Below are 19,341 nucleotides of genomic sequence, written 5' to 3' on the forward strand. Positions count from 1 at the left end.
GCTTTTGATCCAGAACTTACACTTTCTGCTATTTACTGGTGTCCTAACACCAGTAAACAAAATTATGTATATATGATTTTTTTAAGCATGGCTTTTGTAAGATCAAAAACCAGAAACAACAAAAAACGTCCATTAAAAAAAAAAAAGACTGGTCCTTTAAAAGACAATAATACATCATTTGTTATGGAATTTTTTTTAATAATGAAAAAAAGAGTTGACGCTATCCATGATATGAAGATGTCTTCAAAGCACATAAGAAGAAGCAAGTTGCAGAAAGTGTGATTCAGTATATGTATTATCTCATGTACATATGTGTATAAGTTTAAAATTCATAAAATTTCTGGGGTAGGGAGAACATAGCTAATAGTTACTTCTGAGAAATAAAATTAGGGGTCTAAAGAGAAGTCTCGATTTAAATCTTTCTATAATTTTCAATATTTCTTGCTTGTCCATTTACTTTAATAAATTTCCTAAAATAAAAATTTTCTTAATAGACAATGATCACCATACAATTATTCATTAAATAAATACTATATGTCAGGCTCTGCACCAAGTCATTCATATTATCACTCCCAATCTTTACAATAATTCTAAAATGGAGAAATTTTAATTCACTTTCATATCAAATGCTCTTCATCCCAATCATACTATTGCATATTTATAGTATTTACAGCAGCCTAAAAACCTCAGATTTCTGGTCATTCTCGCTCTCTTCAAAATATTATTTTGGTTATGATAATTGTGGTGCAAGTTCATTCATTCAATCAGCTATGAGCCTGGTCATACTCTGGGAATTCAATAGTGAACTAAACAAGTAAGTGTCTCCCTCCTCGCAAAGCCAACATTCTAGCAGATGCAGAGACAGGACAAGAAAATAATGGAAGTATATGTCTCATGCTGCTCTATGTAATCAAAACGGAGGCATGATGGAAAGAGAAACACATTTGAGTGCCTAGTAATCAGGCCCCTGATTTAGTTCGTATTATGACCTTCTTACTTAGTTTTCTCTATTTTTTTCCGATTGAGAGAATAAAAGTATAAGCTAACTCTAGTATGCTGAAAATTTTATCCTTCATTCTACCAAATCTAGTGCTATAGTGGATTTATATAAGCAAAGTATATGCTCTCATGAAACGCATCTCTTTAAAATACCTTAGAAATGTAATCCTTTAAAAGAAGAAAACCTCAACATTCTTTACTTTAAAATGGGTGCAGCATTTTTCTCTCTTATCGTTAGGGTGTATATTTTGCTCACAATCTATGTGATTGCAGATTTTACTTGTGCGCTTTTTAGGTCTTTTGTGCTAAACTACTCAGGAACTGTTGTTTATGAGATTGAATACTTATCAACTGTTTCTGGGAATGCAAATTTGAGTCTTTGGACTGCTCATAGGAGTATGTGACGTTTTCCTTGACAGAGATAGTCAGAGGATTTGGACGGCGTTAAGCTATTGATTAAATAGTGATCAGTATCAACTTAGGCAACTATTCTGCAGATTTTTTTTCTGAAATATCTTTCTTTAATACTGTTCATATTTTCATTTTCATTTAATTTTTTAATACGTTTAAAATATGCTCTTTAAAAAAGATCCTATATGAACTCCTGTGTTGGTGAACTATTTCTGAATTGTCATACTGGTGTGTGTGTGTGTGTGTGTGTGTGTGTGTGTGTGTGTGACTTAAGCAGTTTAAATACAATAAAATTGATTTTTTTAATCAAAATATTTAATTAGCTTTTATGCTACCTTTTTACTAATACAATACAGAAAAAGGTCATTTTCGTAAAAAATAAATTATCTTTTTAAGTTACCTGAAATCTCTGTTATTTTTTTTTAATTGGAAAGCATAAATTAATGAGATTACACAAGCCCATTTCTACTTTATCCTAATTAAGTGGTCTGAAATTTGAAAAAAAAATCCCAATATACCTGAAGTGCTTTAAAATGTATTATTAATTTTTGAATTAATGTGTCAGTAATAATACCCTGGAAAAGGAAAGCAATGCTTGAGTTAAAAAGAGTGCGTTAGATTCCTTTCTCCAGTCATATCAAAAGATATTACTCATTTGTTAATAAAAGAACAGCAGGAACAAGTCAATGATAAGGACTGGTTTAAATAAGATGTAATAAATTAAGTATATAGCTGCCTGATATTATTACATTGCTTTATTTCAAGGTTGACTTGGAGGAATTTATTCAGATGCCCCATCTGTTAGATGACAGTTTAATCTTCTGAAGATTTTGATTTTGTCTGTGTGGTTCTGAAAATTTCTTTTTAAGAATGAATTCTTAATATTGAGGGTCTTTCTTTTCCCAAAGTGCAAGACCTTCTATATTTTTAGATTTAATAATAACAACTTTCCTTTAAAGTAACTTATGTATATACTCTTTGTATATTAAAAGATTGTCCCAAATAGAAATTTTATTTAAATGTTATTTAATAGTAGTATTTTGGCCGAAGAAATTTAAGAAAAATTTAATATTTTGGTTTTTGTAGGGGAATTTTGTCATGTTCATGAAGCTTTTATAAACCGAATAAAAAATAAACAGTTAAGAACTTCTAGTTAGAACAATAGGGTATTTCCTTTTTAAAAGTCTGTTTGTCATCATTGATGATTGATAGTTTCCAACTGTTTTCAAAGTTATTAGTCTCAGTGAACTTTAGATTAGTGTGTATAGAAAAGTGTGTTTTATTTAAATTTCATGAAATGAGTTTGCTAAGCTAAATTGTGACAGGGAAATGAGACTCCGATGAATATCCCCGATTAGTTTCCCGAACTTTCACACCCAGACTCAGTTCATTATTTGCATTAACAATTGTATAATAAAACAGAATATGTTAGAGGCAGCTCAGAAAGTCAGTTCCTTTTGTCTCCCTGACCTCTGACTTAACTTGGATGGGAAAAAGGCTTAAACAAACAAAAATAATACTGCTGAGTATTTCAGATATAGGCAATGGGTCCTCACCAGACTATAAAAATAGACACTTAAGAGCCATACCAGTAGTGTCATGTGTGTGTTCCTTTTTTTTTTTTTTTTTTAAATTCCTCTGGCAACAAACCACTCACAGGATTTGACGTCGTGTTCTTTTTTTTTTTTTAAGCATATTTAAACACACATTTTATGTAATGAGGATTTCAGTGTAGGGTTTTCCTGCAGAATACCATTTGGTTCCTACTAAGACCTGTCTGTTCAAATGTTGAAGCATTTGATTGAAAAATCCTTCTTAGCCTTTTTAAAGGTAAGTCATATGATTTTTTAAAATAAACAATATTTCTGTCTCTCAGATAATAAAAGATGACACTGCTATACAAACACTCTTAAGATGTTATATAACAACGACAAAAGCAGTAAATGTTTTTATGAAATGACTAGGCTTTAAAAATTAAGTTTGTGTTGTTTTCTAAGTTATCAATCTTCCTACATTTATGTTTAAGAAATATTAAAACCTTGTCCAATGATCAATGATATTTCATTTCTTGATGTTTAAAATCTTACATTTTTCTGTAAACATGTATTTGATAATATTTAAAATGGTTTTCAATCAGATTTCATTATTGTAAAACTATCATTGTATCCTTAGGCAGGATTTTAAAATTATGAATGGAAATCATCATAAATAAAAATCAATATAGTGAGAATAGTTGTTATAAGTGACTTCCCACTCATATCAATATGCTCTCTAGAATGTGGTTGTTAACTAATTATTACTTTACAGAGTCATTAACTTATTTATTTATTTTTGTCATTAGCTTATTTAATTTTCTATCTGAGTTGCACAATTTTTGGTGAACTTGACTTTGTCTACATGGTTAAATGCAATGTATGATTTGAATATTTTCTTTTTTTTTTTTAATGAACAAATATAATGCTACTGGGAATGGTAAATTATATTAATGCCAAATAATGATTCTATTTTTTATCACTGACCTAAGTATGAATTATATAAAATTTTGTAGCAGAATTAAAATAAACTAAAATTAATGTTTTAGGCTATTTAGGAATCATATTATAAATATCAGCAAATTATCTTATTGAATGATGATATCAAGTTTAAGTAAAGGATAAATCATTCTAAAGAACTGAAAAGTTTTAATTTAATTACAGTAAATTAATTTTTATATAACTGTAAATGGCATAAATTCTCTAGAGTAAATCCAAAATAGTTACTGGAATTGTCAAGTAAAATATTAAAAGATGTTGAAAAAATTTTTAATGTACTTTTAGTCCATTCTATGTGGTTTTAGTAATTTCTTATGACTCTAAAAGAAGCATTGCTTTTAATATTGGTCACAGAATAACCAAAGTAAAATTTTTTTAAAAAGTTTAGTTATATAGAGAATTCAGTGGTTCATTGAATTTTATGAGAGAAAAAAACATGATTTATTTACCAGAATCATTATTAAAATAAAACAGTAAATCAAATATACAGTAATCATATAGTAAGTTAACATGGGAGTAACCTCATAATTACAATTAGAGAGGTACTTTGAGTGAACTAAAAATTTTGGAATTTGTCTGAGAAGTGATAACTCCCACCCTTATTTTTTATGAAAAAGTTCAGCCATTTTTACTCAAATACATTTGGATCTTATGAATATTTTGTTCCTGAAGGAACTAATTCTGTAACTATTTTCTAATTTAATCATGTTTTAGCTCACTGGCCCAAGTCATTGCTAAAAGTTTCAAGTAGCATTGGTCTAATCTAGTAGCTACCTTTCCATTTACATGATTTTCTAAATTTCTGAGTATATATATATAAAAAAATCATTTTATTAGATTACATTATAATTTAAGTGTTTTGTAAATAATCATTTATATTTGTATAAACTATATACACTTACTAGGTTTTTTATAATATTGGTCTATATGAAATTACATTGTATGGTTGCTCAAAATATTTTATAATAACATTTCAAGATTACAACATTTGCTATGACAGGAATTTTTATACAATATCTCATTTGATTTTGATATTTGCAACCTTGTTTAATGTATAACATACTTATTTTAGAGAAAATTGAGTAACAGAGAAACTATAATATTAAGACCTAGAATTGAACTGCAATTATTCGCATCAAAGCCCAGAATTTTAACCATTGCAAATTGTAGAGTATCTTACTATTGATAGTAGAATTTGGGGTGGAAAAAAATAGGTGCAGTATTTCTGTCTGGGTTCAAAGATTAAGAATAGCTCTAGATAACCCCATTTAAACCCTGTAATCGAGTACTCCAAAAAGTATTCCAAAAGAGAGGCTTGTTTATAGAACATTTCTTAGTATAACATATGAAGTTCAATGTACTTGTTTTAATTTTTTAAGATTACACCAAAACAAGTTTTAAATTGAAATTTTTAAAGTATAATTTAATGACTATATTATTGTTTGATATTCTAAATGTCTATAATTTCTTTCTATTATATATTTACCTTGATATATTCTGACTGGTTGGAAATTCACACATAAATTAAAAATTAAATTTATTTTACAGAAGTTGCAGTAATTAGTGTTTTTTCTATATCTATCATTATTCTTTGCTTTCTAACTTTAGGTACTTTAAACAAGAAGTATATTATTACAGATATCAATGTCTTGTCAATTTCTTAAGAAGGACAATTAACAAAGAATAAAATTTAATACAAATTAGCAAGTGATATAAATTAGCTATTTTAATATGTAAGAGTTATATTATTAAGAAAACCAAGTGTGGAAGACACAAATTTTACCTGCTCTAAATACCTAAATTTGAAAGGAGATTGAGGACAAACTACATTCTTTTTTTCCTGACAATAAACATGAGTGGAAAAGCTGTTGAATAGAATGTGCTGTGTAGCCTGAGCTTTTATGTACTCAATGCATATCTTACTTACGCGTTTGGCCCTTCTTTGCCTCAGGTGAATAAAACTGATTGTAATTTTGTAGTACAAAGCCTAAGGTTAATATATAATTATAATAGCAATACTTAAGTACTCATGATGATATCAAGGTACTGAAGCATAATAAATGAACCCAAGTATGTCAAATATCTTGCCTGTTAGAGAGGGAAAAGAGTTGGAAACATCAAGTTAACAAAAGTAGTTCAACCAGAAAATTTGAAAAAGTAGATATATTTCATCAATCTGCGTGTGTGTGTGTGTCTGTGTGTGTGTGTGTGTGTGTGTGTGTCTGTCTGTCTGTCTGTCTTTCTATCTCTTTCAAGTATATCAGTCCATGTCTGATGTAATGTTACCTAACTACTTGTATCTTTGCTTAAATATCAATCAGGCTGGTGTTAGACTAATAACTGTCTAACCATGTAATTCTACAGAATAATTTACCTAATACTTCTATTTTCTGATGAACTCGATTCAACAGCAGTGGGAGTATACACTATTTCACTTGAGTTTTAATTTAAAGTAGACAGAGACTAGGTGGTCTCTAGGCATACCCATTACATGACATCTTTAGGCTTAGGGTCTATAGAAGTCATAATAATGGATTTTCAGGTTTAGAGAGGGAGAAGGAAAACATGTGCTATCTCCTAGGTCCTCCAGTGGACATTCTTGGGACTGTTTGCTCCTTGCAGAAACTCTTCTGTATAGTACACAAGGCTACTGAAAAAAAAGGATAAAGATAAGGATCAGATAGATTCACAACTACATTATGGCATAGAATCAGAAAAGGAGCAAAATATACATATACATATATTTGCATATACATATATACATATATGCATATCTATTTTAGTAACCATATAGTGTAATTTTAAAATCATTTCTATTCTATCTGTCAGATTTGCAAATGATATTGACATTGTATAATTTTTAGTGAATTTTATATAGGACATAAAATAACTTTTGAAAAAAGATAACTTAATCTTTGAGTTGAATTTTTTAATAGATTCATAATATTATATGAATAAAACTGAAATTTAACACTATGGTTTTCCTGTCCCAATTTTAAATGGGCTTGCAAAACCATAGAATCTACAGAGATTCTCCTAGAGCTTTCTGAAGGTCAGAAGGAGAGTGTCTGGTGGTAGTGGTGAGACCAAGCTAGAAATCAAGGTCTCTGGGTTCCTACTAGTGCTGTTATAGTTACTCTGTGTGTTGGTCTTCCATATAAGAATTCGAGTGAAGAACAGGTTAGGCTTCTGAGATTAAAAACTGATGATTTTGTCTTAGCAACTTATTTTACACATGAGAAAATTGAGATACAGAGAGAGTAAAAGGTTTAGCCGTGATCACCTGGCAAGAAAGTGGCAAATCAATTTTTGGTTTAATTTCTAACCTACTAATCTCAATTACTTCAGGTTGGATTCCTGTATTTTGATTGCTACCTTACTTTATAACTTCCAAATGAGAGTTGGGAGGAGGTGGTCTATGACATGGGTATTCAGCAAAATATTACTTAATAAGCTACCCCAAATATGATTATGTGCACATAGTATACAGGGCAACAGAATGATACTCTGTGGTTAGCAATTACTATGGTTGTTTAAAAGATTATGTTTCAAGAAAATTTTAAAGTGCTGTACAAGTATACATTCCAAGAAAATTCTTCTTGATAATATCCTGTCCTTATTATCAGCTTTAAGTAACTTGTTCCATTGCATTGTGATGACCTTGGCCAAAGCCATAGAAGGTAGCATGTTGCATGACGTTAGAAAGTGAGGAAAGCTATTCTTCATACTCCACCCCAGACAATTAAAAAGCCAACCCTGTTTGCTCAGTGAGGCACAGAATTTCACAGGAAAAAATAAACCACTTGCTTAGACTTATGTGTTTTTCTTTTATATTTGAAAATCATGTGACACTCATGACTATTCAAGCTTCTTAACCACCAAGACCTCAGCGTGAATGAACTTGTTACATCTTGATTTACATTGGATGTACAGGTAGAGGAAGTTCATGAAGGATAACAAAGAGTGAAAAATAAATAAAATTGCCATGGGAAAAAAATTTGTAACATTTATCTTTTCCATTTTCTTATTTTCTTACCATTACTTATTTAGTTATACAAGTAATATTCTTGAAAAACTAAATGGTTCTTCAAGTACAAAAAGTATTAAAATCATAAGATCATTGTTTGGCAGCAAAGTTGTGGAGAGAAAATCTGAAACCATATATAATTTTTTTAAATTACATTTACAATTTTGACAAAAATATTCTGTGCATGATTCTTTCTTGTCTGTAGCCTCCATTCTGTTGACATTTATATTTTACTTGGCTATGGGTATTTTGAAGTAGGGAATATTTGATTATAAGCTACAAAGCACATTTTGCCTGTTCATCAGTATCAAGTCAACCCATTTAAAAAATGCTGTTACAACCAAAATAGCTCAAATGCATGTAGTTTCCAATACAGGTCAAAAATAAGAAATTCTTATTAATTTTGTTAGAAGAGGATCCACTTATTTCACAAATTATTTTCTTCTATTCTTTATGAAATAACTTCAGTAAAAAAAAAATATAGCAGAAAATATTGACTATGTGAAATACATACTGGCACGAACTAGTTTATTTTAGTAGAATTGACATGAATCAATTGCCATGATAATATGAATAATATTGCAATTGAATATGTAAAAAAATATTTGAGACTAGTAATAAAACAATGCCTATTATTAAAACCAAGCATCCTTTACATTTATATTTTCTTCAAATTCTTTGTGCATTTAGTCTATCTAAAAGTTAATTATTAATAATAAAATTGACAGTAAAGTATATTTCCTTAAAATATTTCAGTGTTTTAATACTGTTTATAAGAAACAATTCAGGCATAAGCTCAGTATTCGTGAAAATGGGATTTTCTTTCGACAGTGATAATAATTTTGGTGATATTAGAGAGTATTCTAGTATTGATTTTCTGGTAATGTATCTTCCTAATTTATCCATTTAAAAAAAAAAACATATCTGACAAATGAGTAGAAGAATTTGTTCTTTCTGAGACTCATCAGATCACTTCCTATAAAATCCATATTTTGCCATAAAGTAGGTAAAGAAAACATCCATTACCATACTTGCTTATCACTTAGATAGAGAAGACATCAGTTTACCCACATTTCGTCGGTAAGGATGTGGATGGCTGTGTTTGGATGGAGAAGCCAGATAAGTGTCCCAGGCTGAGTAAAAGTAGGCAACGGTGTGAGAGCACAGTAAGCATGTTCTCCTGAGATAAGATTACAATAGGTTAATCATCCATAGGAAGAAAGTTTAAAAGAGAACTTTAAAGAACTGCTTTATGTGATAATATTTTTTATTTCTACCACTGGGAGGTTGTAAAAAGCACAAAAGGGGAGCACATAACCTAGAAAGTCAGTTTCTTAGAACAGCGAAAAAAAAAAAAAAGCATTTGTTTATTGATAACTGGCAAAATGACCTGTTTCCTATGTGTGTTTTCTTCATGCTTTGGTCTATTTGTATTGATATTTAAGCTTCTGTTTTATGATCTCTTTCTAATGATAGAACCATATTTCTTGGAAACCGCATTAATTGGACCTGAGATTTTGAAAGAAGCAAGTGCTGAACCTTAATTTCCCCCTGAACAAGAAAAATGGGCTGTGATCGAAACTGTGGGCTCATCGCTGGCGCTGTCATTGGTGCAGTTCTGGCTGTGTTTGGAGGTATTCTAATGCCAGTTGGGGACATGATTATTCAGAAGACAATAACAAAGGTATAAGTAGTCCAAAGGATATATCTTGTCATTCTAATTCGTTTCATCGTCTGTCCCATATTCATTTTGGGTACCTGTTTGATATTTCATGAAAGCTGGTGACTTTATGACTTCAGTATAAAAGTGACTGTGAACAATTGCAACTGTACTAATAGAGAAACATTAAAAGTTTAATGTTTATTTGATATGAATGCATCATTATCTTAAGTATGAATATCCAAATTCTGATAAAAGCTATTTAGAGTTATATAGAGTAATTGAAATGTTTATGTCTACAGAGTAAGCTGATATACTTTCGAATGAAAAATAGGTAAATATGTTTTGTGAGGGAACATGCATAAAAGTAGTTGTACTTTGGTAAATACTAAAAATAGTAAATGTGTATCAATATGCTATAGATTATAAATATATAAATACATATGATAAATAATCACTTAAACATGATCATGTTTAATAATAAAGCAGGAATTTTTGGTAAAAACTGTTAAACTATTTTTTATTTGGTAAACTGCTTTTTATATGTATAATAATATGATTGTCGTATAAATATTTCCTGTTTATAAAGCTTTATATTTGGCTCTTAGAAAATACTTTCAGAAATGTTATGTAAGACATATGCCGGTGTATATGCAACAAGTAGACTGTAGTCATAACTAAAATTAGAGTAATTCAGTTATACAAGTTTGCACAACAAACTAGAATTTCCCCCCCTGGTTCCTCTAATTACCTTCATACTTAACAACTTTAATTGATAGAGAAAAGCCTAGAACAAAGACAGATCTGCTGAAGTCCTAAACCAAGGATGGCAAATTCAAATAGCTTCAGAAATTTGGAGACAAGTTTTTTTTTGTTGTTTGCTTTTAAAGTGAAGCTGTGAAGAACAAGTCAAAATAAAGAACAGGGACTATTGTTAACCTGAGAGTGTGTGCCCTGCCCAAAGGCATGTGTATTTCTTTTTTTTAAAACATAATGCTTGCCAAGTAAAACATATCTGAGTGCTGGCCCCAGCTCTCAGACTAATTAGATGTCAGTGGCTCAGACAGAAGGTTAATAAGTATAGTGCACAACGGAGAACAACAAGAATTAAATCATAAAATGGGCTATGCCTACCAATTCATACTGAAATTTCTGTTACTGCCAATTCCCTATCTCCTTCATGCCTTTATCTATTTTTGACATCTTGCTCTTATCAGGAATATAAGTAAATACTATTTTATTTCACTGAAGTATTGACTTAATTGACAAATTAATATGAATAATTAATTTTAAATCTGGTTATTCATGATCAGAAGTTACTATTTTCTGATATTTCTTTAGCTAAAATTATAAACATTTTAAAGTTAAAAGAATTCAACTTACTATACCATTATAGCTGCTGTGTAAAAGATAGTATAATAGGACATTTTTTTAGGTACTAGATCCTATACTTACATTCTATATTTATTCAATAATAATATAGTCAATTCTATCTTTTCAATTGCTAAGGGACTGTAAATCTTCAGCCCCATGTTTAACTAAAAAAATATATAAATTGAATATTATCTCCTTCTTTAAATTCTCAGTTTTTTGATATTGTTTTTGATATGGTTTGATAGAAAGACGATGGTGAGATGGGACTTATCTAAGAGTATAAGATGTAACTGCCACTGCTTAAGACCCCATTGCTCTGTAAATTGTGCTTTCCTTCTGGATCCCCCTGTGGAGAGAGAGCAGAATCACAGAAACTATAACTTGTCTTTTAAGAAAGTCTCCAGAACAGAAATGTCACAATAATCTCCCACTGCACAGCATTTTAAACGTTTTTCTTTCTAATACATAATTGATGATCAGTAGCTAAATATAGGTCATCTATTTTTTTCTTCTTCATTCAACAATAGTAGTACATATAGACTGTTAGGCAGCATGCAAAGTACTAGCATCTATTTTAATTTTTTAATATGTATCCGTGTATTCATAATTGTTAGTCCTGAGAAAATAAAAATTTTGGCAATCAAAAATTTGCTTTCGAATAGAGACTAAGAATAAAATAAATTTTACATTTCAACAAACTTAAGATTTAACTGTTGAAAAGCATACTGTAAAAAATATAGAAACATGCAAGACTCTTAGAATTGAATTCTAACGTGTATAATTTGAAAAAATAAAAGCTATTTTGAAGAGGTATCTCTCAGAGTATTCTGTAACTTTAGGAAGAAGTGAGCTTTGCGTTGGATTTTCAAAACGTATAGAATTTTGAAAGCCCAAGAAGACTGTAGTAAAGGTATGAAAGGACTGATTGATACTATGAAAAAAGTTGTGAAAATGCAATTAAATGTTGTGAAGAGGAAAGATAGAATATAGAGGATGTACCAAAGCTATGAGATTAATGAGAAATGATTAAAAGATGACAACATGGGATAAAATTTAGGAAGCTTTGATCATGAGGCAGAAGACGATTTAATTAATGATATGATAGGCAATAGTAGTTCCTATATATTTTCGAGTAGGTGTGTAAAATGTAACAAAACCCGCCATTGGAGACTGATATCATCAAATGGTTAGCATTTATTTAGGGCTACCAAGAGCTTCATGTATCATATTTATGATAAAGTATAATAATCTTCATAAATATCTATGAGATGATACTATTATTTTATATATTTTATAATTACAAGGCATTATATCATCTTCCTAACTCACCCCACCAAAAGGAGGAGTAGTTAATTTCTAAACCTAGACAATCTGAAGGCCGAAAGTAGATAATACAGTCTGGTGCTTTATCTACAATGGAAAATATTGGGAAGTAAGCAGACCAAAAAGAAGAAAACAAGGAAAAACTATGTAGGAAATTGTCACTTTCAAGGAGAATTTATGACTCTCCTTTAGAAAGATTTTTGCACATTATACAACAAAAGACTCTCTGGTCTAGTGTGGTACAGTGAATAGAAAGAACTGATGGGTGATGCGATAATATAGCAGTTTGGATAGAGGGACTAAACTAGGAGAGTGGAGTATAAGCTTCAAAGTGTGCAATTGAGTTACTAATAGAGATGTATACCTTAAGAGAATAAAACGCAGAGGTTTTATAAATGGTTTGATATGAACATCAGTATGTATTTCAAAAGTCAGAGTTCAGATAGATTTTATCATTACTTTATTGATTACTGATAAAACTAAACAGTGTCTTTGCTTTCCAGAGTGTTTGTAAGTAGCCCAGACACTACATATATATACACATATATATATATATATACTATATATCGTATATACTATATATATACTATAAATATATGTATATATACACATATACATATATGTATATATACATACATATATACACACATATATATACATATATGTATATATACGTACATACATATATGTATACTATATATACATATGTGTATATATGTATATGTATATATGTATGTATACATATATATGTATGTATGTATATATATACATAGATGTATATATATTATTATATATATATATGATAAAATTTCACACTTTATTTCTAAGGGATGTTTTCTAGGGAGTTCATACATTTCATGGATTATAACTGAAAACTTTGTTACCGGTATTTGAGGCTATGGTTTCTAATAGGTTTGTGTGGAGTCAACAGGTCTATGCAATCTTTTTGGATAGACTAAAAGTCGATAGTAAAAGCTGCCACAAATGTGGAAACTATCAAAGCATTTTGAAAAAAGGTCAAAGATCCGCCACTATTTACACAAGATAATTTATCACTCAACTTTGTTAATATCATCTGATAAATGCATAGTGAGTATTGCATAACATAGGTAATTTAAGATGAATTTTAATTTAATTTCCCTATGATATTAACTATAGGACACCAAGAAGAGAATTAAACATTTTTTTTACCTTTTTTTAAAAAGACTAATGTTCAATTATATCATCTTTTAATTATATTATCCTTTTCTTCTCCCATTTTTGAAAAGAATGATCCTTTAATAGGATCATTCTTGTAAGAAATTCTTTCATATAAAGTAAATTGAAATAATAATTATATATTAAAATAACTAAAAAACCTTTTGAACCAATAGTCTGTATTTTAATAATGTAATTTATATCTATATTAAATTCATAACATTTGTTTATAGTTTTTTCAGATATGGTAAAATAGTTTGTATATTTTTTGTAGTATATAAAAAGCTCAAAATGCCTGAAGTATTAGTTGTTAAAGAAGGTAGAATTTTTATTTTAATAACTATATAAGAGAACATGAAACATCCAAAACAAATTTTAAATTAAAATAGCAGTAAAAAATGGATTAGACCCTAGAATTACTTGCATTTTTAACTACAATAGTAAAATCACTTTAAAACAATTTTTCAAGAAATAATGGGTAAACATATATAATTATCTTCCTCTCTCCCAATTTAATATCAACACAATCTACTTTTCATGCCAAATACAAAATCTCCCATTTTAGATTCTCACATAAATTCTTGGAGGCTAATTTCCTAGGTTTCAGAAACATATTAAATCCAATCTGTTTCACTAAATTTTATTGTGGGTTTTATTTCACTGATGACTTGATAATCTGGCACTAAAGCCATTTTAAAAATTTTTATTTTATTATTAGTTTCAAGTATACAGTACATTGGTTAGACAGTTATACAGTTTATGAAATGATTCCCCTGATTGCACTTTCTCATCTCTGGCTCTCCACCTTGCCATTACAAACGCTCACTGCATTCCCTATGCAGTGCTCCTCATCCCCGTGACCATCTATTGACTACTAATTTGTACTTTTTTAGTCCTTAATCCCTTTCTCCCAGTCCCCTAATACCCCTCCCCTCTGGACATCCCAGATTGTCTTCTATATTGGTAAGTCTGTTTTTGATTAGTTTGTTCTTTTTGTTCCTTAGATTCTGTATATAAGTGAAATTCTATGGTATTTATCTTTCTCTGTCTGACTTATTTTACTCAGCATAATAATCTCTAGGTCCATCCACGTCATTGAGAATGGTAGGATTTAATTTTCTTTAAGGGCTGAGTAATATTCATTTTCGTATGTGAACCATAATTTCTTTATCCAGTCATCTGTTGATGGGCATTTAGGTTGCTTCCATATCTTGGCTATTGTAAATTGTGCTGCCATGAATATTGGGATGCATAGATCTTTATGAATTATTGTTTTGGTTTTCTTTGGATTAATACCCATAAGTGCAATTGCTGGGTCAAACGGTATAACAATTTTTAATTTTTGAGAAACCTTCAGACGGTTTTCCATTGCGACTGTACCAATTGCAACCCCACCAACAGTATATGATTGTTCCCTTTTCTCCATATCCTCACCAACATTTGTTTTTTGATTTATTGATGATAGCCATTCTGACAGGTGTGAGGTAATATATCATTGTGGTTTTAGTTTGCATTTCTCTGATGATTTAGTGACCTTGAGCGCTTTTTCATATGTCTATTGGCCATCTGTATTTCTCCTTTGGAGAAATATCTATCTAGTTCTTCTGCCCATTTTTAAATTGGATTGTTTGCTTTTTTGTTGTTGTTGAGTTATATGAATTCTTCATATATTTTGAATATTAACCTCTTATCAGATGTATCATAAGTGAATATCTTCTCCCATTCAGTCGGTTGTCTTTTCACTTTGTTGATGGTTTCCTTTGCTGTGCAAAATTTTTTTAGTTTGATATAGTCCAATTTCTTTATTTTTTCTTTTGTTTTCCTTGCTAGAGGAGATATGTCCAAAAATAAATTATTAGTAGTAATATCAGAGAGATTACTACCTATGTTTTCTTCTAGAAGTTTTATGGTTTGGGGTCTTACATTTAAGTCTTTAATCCATTTTGAGTCTATTCTAGTATATGGTGTAAGAAGTTGGTCCAGTTTCTTTTTCTCGCATGTGTCTGTCCAATTTTCCCAACACCATTTATTGAAGAGATATCTTTACCCCAATTGCATATTTTTGTCTCCTTTATCATATATTAAGTGAGCATATAGGTCTGGATTTATTTCTCAGCTCTCTATTCTGTCCTATTGATCAATGTATCTGTTTTTATGCCAGTACCATGATGTTTTGATTACTGTAGTCCTATCATATAGTTTGATATTAGGTAGTGTGATACCTCTAGCTTTATTCTTCTTTTTCAATATTGTCATGGCTATTTATGGTCTTTATAGTTCCATATAAATTTTAGGATTATTTATTCTAAATCTCTGAAAAGTGCCATTGGTATTTTGATAGGGATTGCATTGAATCTAATATTGCCATTTTAATGATGTTGATTCTTCCTACCCATGAGTACGGTATATGCTTCCATTTATTTGTATCTTCTTCAATTTCTTTTTTCAATGACCTATAATTTTCTGAGAATAGGTCTTTTACCTCCTTGGTTAATTTGATTTCCAAGTATTTTAATTTTTTTGTTGTAATTATAATAGGATTGTTTTCTTAATTTCTCTTTCTGAAAGTTCATCATTGGTGTATAAAAATGCCACTGACTTGTGAATATTAATTTTGTACCTTGATACTTTACTGAATTCATTAATCAGTTCTAACAGTTTTCTGGTGGAATCTTTAGGGTTCTCTCTATATAGCATCATGTCATCTGCAATTAACAAGAGTTTTACTTCTTCCATTAAAATTCAGATACCTTTTATTTCTCTTCCTTGTCTTATTGCTGTGGCTAAGACTTCTGATACAATGTTGAACAGGAATAGTGAAAGTGGGCATCCTTGTATCGTTCCTTATCCTAAGGAAAACACTTTTAGCCTTTCCCCATTGAGTATGATGTTAGCTGTAGTTTTGCCATATATGGCCTTTATTATGTTGAGGTATGTTTCCTCTATTCCCACTTTGCTGAGAGTTTTTATTATAAATAGATGTTGGATTTCGTCGAATGTTTTTTCTGCATCAATTGATATGATCATATGATTTTTCTCCTTAGATTTGTTAATGTGGTGTATCATATCAATTGATCTGTGGCAATTGTACCAACCTTGTATCCCAGGAATAACTCCAACTTGATCATGGTGTATGATATTTTTAATGCATTGCTGAATTCGGTTTACTAATATTTATGTTGAAGATTTTTGCATTGATGTTCATAAGAGATATTGTTCTATAGTTCTTTTTTTGTAATATCTTTGTCTGCTTTTGTAATCAAGGTAATGGTGACATCATAAAAGAAGTTAGGGAGACTTCCTCTCTTAAATTTTTTTGGAATAATTTGAGAATATGTGTTAATTCTTCTTTGAATGATTGGTAAAATTTACCCATGAAGCCATCTGGTCCAGGACTTCTGTTTTTTAGGAGGTTTTTGATTACTGATTTCATTTAGTTGGCGGTAATTGGTCGGTTCAGGTTTTCTATTTCTTCCTGACTCAGTCTTGGGAGAGTGTATGTTTCTAGGAATGTACCCATTTCTTCCAGATTGTCCAATTTGTTGCCATATAATTGCTCATAGTATTTTCTTATGATACTTTGCATTTCTGTGGAGTCTGTAGTTATTTCTCCTCTTTCATTTCTGATTTTATTTATTTGAGTCCTCTTCTTTTTCTAGATGAGTACGGTTAAGGGTTTATCAGTTTTGTTTATCTTTTTGAAGAACCAACTCTTGGTTTCTAAAACCATTTATTGACTCTCAGCACCACTGTCACTAATATTCTAATTCGTTCTCTTACTCTTAGTGAATGTGTATGTGTGCACCCATATACACACACACACACATACATAATGCAAACAAAAATGAGAAATATTTTTGAATATGGGAAATTTGCTTGTAAATGGCCCTAAACAAAACAAATTGTAGTGGTAAGAAGGGAATATAAAGATTATTTTCTCTATATTTTTTTTAAGAAAGTTTTGATTTTACTGGAGTGAGAATAAATATAAAAGTAACTAAGTAGCAGAAAAAGAAGTGTCACATAATATTACATGAGTTATTGCCACATGACTGGTTTAAGTATTAAATAATTGAAATTAAGCAGTTAAGGCAATCTGGGAGTAAATAATATTAGCGTTCTCCCTCTAAAAAGGGGATAGAATTTATTTAGTAATAATAGTTAACATGTTTCTTGAATGCTTCCTATGTGTGAATACAGTTCTAAGTGCTCATATTTATTAATCTGATAACAAATTATAAGAATAAATATTTAATTAAACTATATTCAACTTATGTTGACTTTAAAAAATACTAATTTTGAATAATTCGACCTAATATTATTATTGTCCCCATTTTACAGATGAGGAAACTGAGGTATAAAGAAATTAAATAACCTGCTCAAGTTTAAATGGTTAGTATGTGACCAAACTGGGGATCAAACTCATATCATCTTAGATTCATTTTAAAACACTTTACTCTGTGCTCTGAGGGAAGAAGACAGGGGTAGGATAAGAGATTCTAAGTCAGAGATTAAAACCTGTTATACATGATTCTCTCTTAGTATTTCATAATATCCTTAAGAAATGGGACAATATACTTTATATATTTGTACCCTACATACTCTACACATTGGAAGATCTCAAGTGCATTTTAATAATTTCACTAAAGTGTCAGTCATATAGATGAGTACTGTTTCCCGCACCAGTAATAATCAAGTGAGCATGTGACGAGATAGAAAATATTACTGTCCCAAATATCTGCTTTCAAATTAATGTAACAGAATACAAGTTTCAAGGTCAAAGGCTTTCAAACCCAGCTGGAAACCATGCCATGCGAGAGTCATCAGGTTGGGATCCAGCTATTCCTAGGGCTGGATAGTCTATATACTTAAAGTCAGGAACAGATACTGATGTACACATCAGCCAAGTGAGAGGATTTTATATTACTTTTTCTGTGCACATATTTATTAGCTTTGTGCTTCAAATTCGTGAAAGATTTGCAAAATAGGCTTGATAGTCCAAATCCACTTTAAAGTCAAGGCCTTTTAAATTCACAAGGACTAAACTCTTTAGCTTATTTTAAAAGAGGAAGTTGTGTGAAATTTAGTCTTGGTACTCAAGCTATACAGTTTTCTAATATATGTAGTAATGTTAGGAAGAGAAGAAATGCATTCTTATTTAGACTGCTTCAATATTTTTCTCTTTGTGGCTGAACAAATCATGATGTTATGAAAATTACACAAGACTGTAGTGAAAATACCTGATTTATTATCTGCTACTATATTGTCATATATTACATTTCATCACAGTCCCTTTTCAATTCTATAAGTATTTATTGATTTCCTTTCATTAAGAACTGAAATAAAATATGTGCCTTGAGAAGTACATGATAGTTGATATTGCATTCATCCTTAAGGTTCTTAGAGTGAAAGAGTAAATGTGTATGTTTATGGGTTCATGTGTGTTTTCCCCTCATAATGTCTCTTGAAATGGGTAAGTTAATATAGTTTTCAACGTTTATGTAGATTTCAGCTTCAACACCCTCATTAAATACCTTTACATTTAGAAGAATAGCCATAATACTTCATCTATATGTAATTTTGTTTTAACATTGGGCTTATTAGTATGGAGATCAAATTTTTTGGGAAGAAATAAAAAGTTTTTAGAGAACAATTGGTTGTAAAAGTAATAGAGTCTACTATCACTTTAGTAACTTCTGTGTACCCAGTGTAAATGGATTGCAACAGCACAGGATTTTGTAATTGCATTTTAGATTGGAGCCCTGTTCTTCTCTAAGGAATTCTCTTATTCTCTGCTTTAAGCAATAAGTAAAGTTTCT

At 30.1% G+C, this 19,341-nt stretch overlaps 1 protein-coding gene across 4 annotated transcripts in view; it reads left to right on the forward strand.

Moving 5' to 3' along the window:
- Nucleotides 1-19,341, forward strand: part of CD36 (CD36 molecule) — a 76,100-nt gene that overhangs the window by 33,303 nt on the left and 23,456 nt on the right. For 3 of the 4 annotated variants that reach the window (XM_016159616.2, XM_016159615.2, XM_016159617.2), the window contains exons 3-4: nt 3,103-3,240; nt 9,445-9,652. In XM_016159616.2, the coding sequence (XP_016015102.2) occupies nt 9,533-9,652 (120 nt within the window). In that variant the 5' untranslated portion in view covers nt 3,103-3,240; nt 9,445-9,532. The remainder of the gene's footprint in view (nt 1-3,102; nt 3,241-9,444; nt 9,653-19,341) is intronic. The other variant, XM_016159618.2, reaches the window with a different exon arrangement.

This window comes from Rousettus aegyptiacus, unplaced genomic scaffold (genome assembly GCF_014176215.1).
Source record: "Rousettus aegyptiacus isolate mRouAeg1 unplaced genomic scaffold, mRouAeg1.p scaffold_m13_p_13, whole genome shotgun sequence".
Taxonomy (NCBI): Eukaryota; Metazoa; Chordata; class Mammalia; order Chiroptera; family Pteropodidae; genus Rousettus; species Rousettus aegyptiacus.